Consider the following 5,000-nt stretch of genomic DNA (forward strand, 5'->3'; position numbering starts at 1 on the left):
TACGCCGCCGAGCTCTGCTGCGGACTCGCCGACCTGCACCGCGAGAGGATCGTCTACAGGTGGGTGTGTGTGTTGCGTGTGTGTTGTGTGTGTGTCTGTCTCTCTCTTCTGCTGTAAAGTTTTTATGCAACATTTTTGTTTTACTACTTTCAAGACAGAATGTTTTTGTATAACTTAGATGTGTTTAAGTGAAGCGTTTGTTTCTCTGCTCTTCTGTGTGTGTGGAGTGTAGCCGTGTTGGTGTGTGGACTGTGTATGTGTGTGTGAGGAGTTTAGCCGTGTTCGTGTGTGGTTTGAGTGTGTGTGTGTGAGGAGTTTAGCCGTGTTGGTGTGTGGACTGTGTGTGTGTGTGTGAGGAGTTTAGCCGTGTTCCCGTGTGGACTGTGTGTGTGTGTGTGTGTGTGTGAGGAGTTTAGCCGTGTTGGTGTGTGGACTGTGTGTGTGTGTGTGTGTGAGGAGTTTAGCCGTGTTGGTGTGTGGACTTTATTGCTCTTTCTAAATGTGTGAGCTCTCTGTGTTTGGTTGTGAGATGTCTGAGTGACTGTGCTAATGACAGGGATAAGGCACCGCTCACCTCACACACGTCTAAAAGTAGAGCGCACACACACACACACACACACACACTCACGACCAGACCTCTGCCATCCCTCTTCAGAGCACGCACACAGACACAGACACAGACACAGACACACACGCACACACACACACACACACACATACACACACAGAGCCCTCTCTGTCATGAGCATGTCTGAAACTGCTTAGAGCCTCTCCTGTAGGCCTGAACAGATCAAGTGTTTTGCGTGGGAGAGGGAGTCCTCTCTCTTCCTTTCTACTTCTTGCTCTCTTTCGCTTTCTCTCTATCCCTCCATTTCCTCCCTTTCATCCTCCCCTCTCTGCGTGCTCATCTGTCCATCATAGAGGAGCCTGTGTGTGTGTGTGTGTGTGTGTGTGTTGTGAATGGACACAGAGGGTGATCGTGTGTGTGTGTGTGTTGTGAATGGACACAGAGGGTGATCGTGTGTGTGTGTGGGTTGTGAATGGACACAGAGGGTGATCGTGTGTGTGTGTGTGTTGTGAATGGACACAGAGGGTGATCGTGTGTGTGTGTGTGTGTTGTGAATGGACACAGAGGGTGATCGTGTGTGTGTGTGGGTTGTGAATGGACACAGAGGGTGATCGTGTGTGTGTGTGTGTGTGTGTGTATGTGTGTGTGTGTGGGTTGTGAATGGACACAGAGGGTGATCGTGTGTGTGTGTGTGGGTTGTGAATGGACACAGAGGGTGATCGTGTGTGTGTGTGGGTTGTGAATGGACACAGAGGGTGATCGTGTGTGTGTGTGTGTGTTGTGAATGGACACAGAGGGTGATCGTGTGTGTGTGTGGGTTGTGAATGGACACAGAGGGTGATCGTGTGTGTGTGTGGGTTGTGAATGGACACAGAGGGTGATCTATTTGTGAGCTATAAAGCGCTGGGGCGCCTGTAGTTAGATCAGCCCCCCTGAGGAAATCAAGCCAATGAAATGAGCTTGCCTCGTCCACTCTGGTCCACTCTGGTCCACTGTTCCGCTGCGTCCACTGCGTTAAAGGAAGTGCTTCCTGGCCCCCTGGTGTGCCGCCGAGCGGAATTAGATCCCTCTGGCGTGGACGACGTGTCCAGCGGACACAGGTCTGCAGAAGATCACCGTAAACACGCCGTCCGAGGAGACCCGGGGAGGGAGATGGATGGACACATCAATTCCATTTCAGTTGCAGTTTCTGCAAGGAACATCACGTGAAAAACAGACACACACACACAGATGCACACACACACACACACACACACACACACACTGTCTGTAGTCTGGTCAGTGTGTGTCTGAGTGTTCATCTGAGAGCAGGGATGCGTCAGAACTGCTGCTCCAGTTTTCATGACACGTGATGGAAAGGTGTAGAGTGTTCTAAGGAAGAACCTGCTGCATTTTGGAGCGGATATGAGTCATCGGGTGGATCAACTCATCTGTTCTCATGTTTTGCTAATGCTCTGTTGGCTTTTTACAGTTCCAGCTAGTCTGGTTCTAATTGAGGGAAGTGTCTGACAGTATTCTCAAAGATGAGTTCAATCTTGCTGACATTAGGGTTGGGTTGTGTGTGTATCTCTTTTATAAGTGTGTTGGACTGATCCACAGGTGTGTCCCTGGTGCAGAGTAAATAATAGAGTCCATCCTCCTCACAGCCTCTTCCCTGGAATACACCAATTAAATAGCAGTGCTGAAACTCAATACACGTGTGCCGTGCCGTGCCGTGCTGTGTTATGAGAACTGAGTTGATAGACATTCTCAGGTAACACTCAGAATGAGAACTGAGTTGATAGACATTCTCAGGTAACACTCAGAATGAGAACTGAGTTGATGGACATTCTCAGGTAGAGACGGAATTCTGTCCCAGCATGCTGGAAAATTCCATTCCATTGTGATGTCATGCCTCGGCCGTCAGCCCTCTCCGGCACGTTCAGCATAAACTACCAGGATGGTTACATCGTCTTTCACCTGTGTGCAACCCATCACAGATTTGCTGTAGCACATTCTCCACATGCATATGTGTGTGTGTATGTCTATGTCTTTGAGTGTGTGTGTGTGTGTGTGTTTTTTTTTTTGCATTTCGTGATGAGGTTGTTGCCAAACAGGATACTAGTAATCATAACCAAAAAATGTACGCAACAGGACGTCAGGGGAGATGATGGCCAAGATATACACCAACCAGCACGTCACTGCCAAACTCCCATGACCTCCAGTGACAGGGCACAAACAGGTCCCTCTCACCAGAGGAACACAGCCAACATTATGCTCCCCAACTCAATGTCACAGATGCTCTATGCACAGTACCACAATGTGATAGATGTTCTATGCACGGTACCATGATATGACAGATGTTCTATGCACTGTACCAGAATGTGACAGATATTCAATGCACGGTACCAGAATGTGACAGACGTTCTATGTACGGTACCATCATGTCACAGATGTTCTATGAGAGGTGTATGATGATGCTGATGTTTTTAGTAACAGATCTGCCATAACATTGTTTTTCAGTCCAATCATTGCTTATAAGGCCTGTTTTTGTCTTTTTTTGCAGGGACCTCAAACCTGAGAATATTCTGTTGGATGATCATGGTGAGTAGAATATTCCAGAGCTCCTGGATGACTGGGGGGATCCTGCTTGTGTGCGTACTGCACATGTTGGGGAAAGGCAGACAGACTGCTGGGCAGGTTGACTGAAGCCTGGAGTAATCCCAGCTAAAGCTGTAACAGCTAATGAAGTAGTGGACAGAACAATCATCAGATTAATGTTCTGTGAAAATTATTGTTTTTTCCGCCCTAATCCCTGCTGGAGCAGTTGCTTACCAACAGCACGGCTGCCCTGCCCCTCACCCTCCCTCTCTGTCCCAAACTCTTCTGATTGGCCCTCACCCTCCCTCTCTGTCCCAAACTCTTCTGATTGGCCCTCACCCTCCCTCTCTGTCCCAAACTCCTCTGATTGGCCCTCACCCTCCCTCTCTGTCCCAAACACTTCTGATTGGCCCTCACCCTCCCTCTCTGTCCCAAACTCTTCTGATTGGCCCTCACCCTCCCTCTCTGTCCCAAACTCCTCTGATTGGCCCTCACCCTCCCTCTCTGTCCCAAACACTTCTGATTGGCCCTCACCCTCCCTCTCTGTCCCAAACTCTTCTGATTGGCCCTCACCCTCCCTCTCTGTCCCAAACACTTCTGATTGGCCCTCACCCTCCCTCTCTGTCCCAAACTCTTCTGATTGGCCCTCACCCTCCCTCTCTGTCCCAAACACTTCTGATTGGCCCTCACCCTCCCTCTCTGTCCCAAACACTTCTGATTGGCCCTCACCGTCCATCTATGTCCCAATCACTTCTGATTGGCCCTCACCCTCCCTCTCTGTCCCAAACACTTCTGATTGGCCCTTACCGTCCATCTCTGTCCCAATCACTTTGCGTGTCCAGACCTCAGCTGCTTGTGCAATCAAGATCAGGGACGCCCACTGTACTGACCACCCTGCTGTCTCCATGACCACCCTCTCGTCTCCATGACCACCCTACTGTTTCCATGACCACCCTCCCGTCTCCATGACTTAGCATAATTCACAGGAAGTGGGTTACAACATTAGCCTAGCTTACTGTAGTATAATTCACTGGAAGTCGGTTACACCATTAGCCTAGCTTAGCATAATTCACTAGAAGGGCTACACCAGTTAGCCTACTGCTAAAAGGGAGCTGTAGGCGGGGATGGGCAGTATTTATGATATATGCAGTTAAAAAACGTATTTGAAATACTAAATAGTATTTTGCCATCTGTATTTTATTGGATTAAAGAAAATGGCTTTGTGTTTGTATCGAAATATTTTATAGGTGTGTATCTTTGGTAAAGCCAATGCTTTTGGTGACGTGATAACATCGTAAAAGTGCAGTGAATGAATGAATGTAGCCTCTGACTGGTGCTGACTTTAATAATTTGCCTAGACTTGTTCTGATCAGAATAGACCAGACTTGCTTGTGGGTTGATTTGTAGGTTGCTCACATACACAATACACTCCCTCTCACGCCAACCTCAGGTTTCTTGAGAACTTCAATTATCAGTTTCATCCTCCTTGGCATCAATAGCAACAGTTAGCGCTTAAACAGTACCCAGTTAGTTGAAAAAAAACAACTAAAAGGGTTTTGATCCTTCCTGATCAGCAGCGTTATATGGTGCAGTATCAGGCAGTCTGGCCACACACACACACACACACACACACACACACACACACACACACACACACACACACACACACACACACACACACACACACACACACACACACAGACACAGACACACACACACACACACACACACAGAGTCATGATCCTTCCTGATCAGCATCGTTATACAGTGCAGTATCAGGCAGTCTGGCCACGCACACACACACACACACACACACACACACACACACACACAAACACACACACACACACAC

General features: G+C 48.4%; 1 protein-coding gene across 1 annotated transcript in view; it reads left to right on the top strand.

The window, feature by feature from the left end:
• Nucleotides 1–5,000, top strand: part of grk6 (G protein-coupled receptor kinase 6) — a gene marked incomplete in the record, with an annotated part of 45,074 nt that overhangs the window by 31,225 nt on the left and 8,849 nt on the right. Inside the window, 2 exon segments of the mRNA XM_062537274.1 lie at nt 1–59; nt 3,114–3,151. The exon segment at nt 1–59 is cut by the window's left edge and continues 132 nt beyond it. Of these exon segments, the coding sequence (XP_062393258.1) occupies nt 1–59; nt 3,114–3,151 (97 nt within the window).

The sequence above is a fragment of the Sardina pilchardus genome, chromosome 5, assembly GCF_963854185.1.
Source record: "Sardina pilchardus chromosome 5, fSarPil1.1, whole genome shotgun sequence".
Classification (NCBI taxonomy): Eukaryota; Metazoa; Chordata; class Actinopteri; order Clupeiformes; family Clupeidae; genus Sardina; species Sardina pilchardus.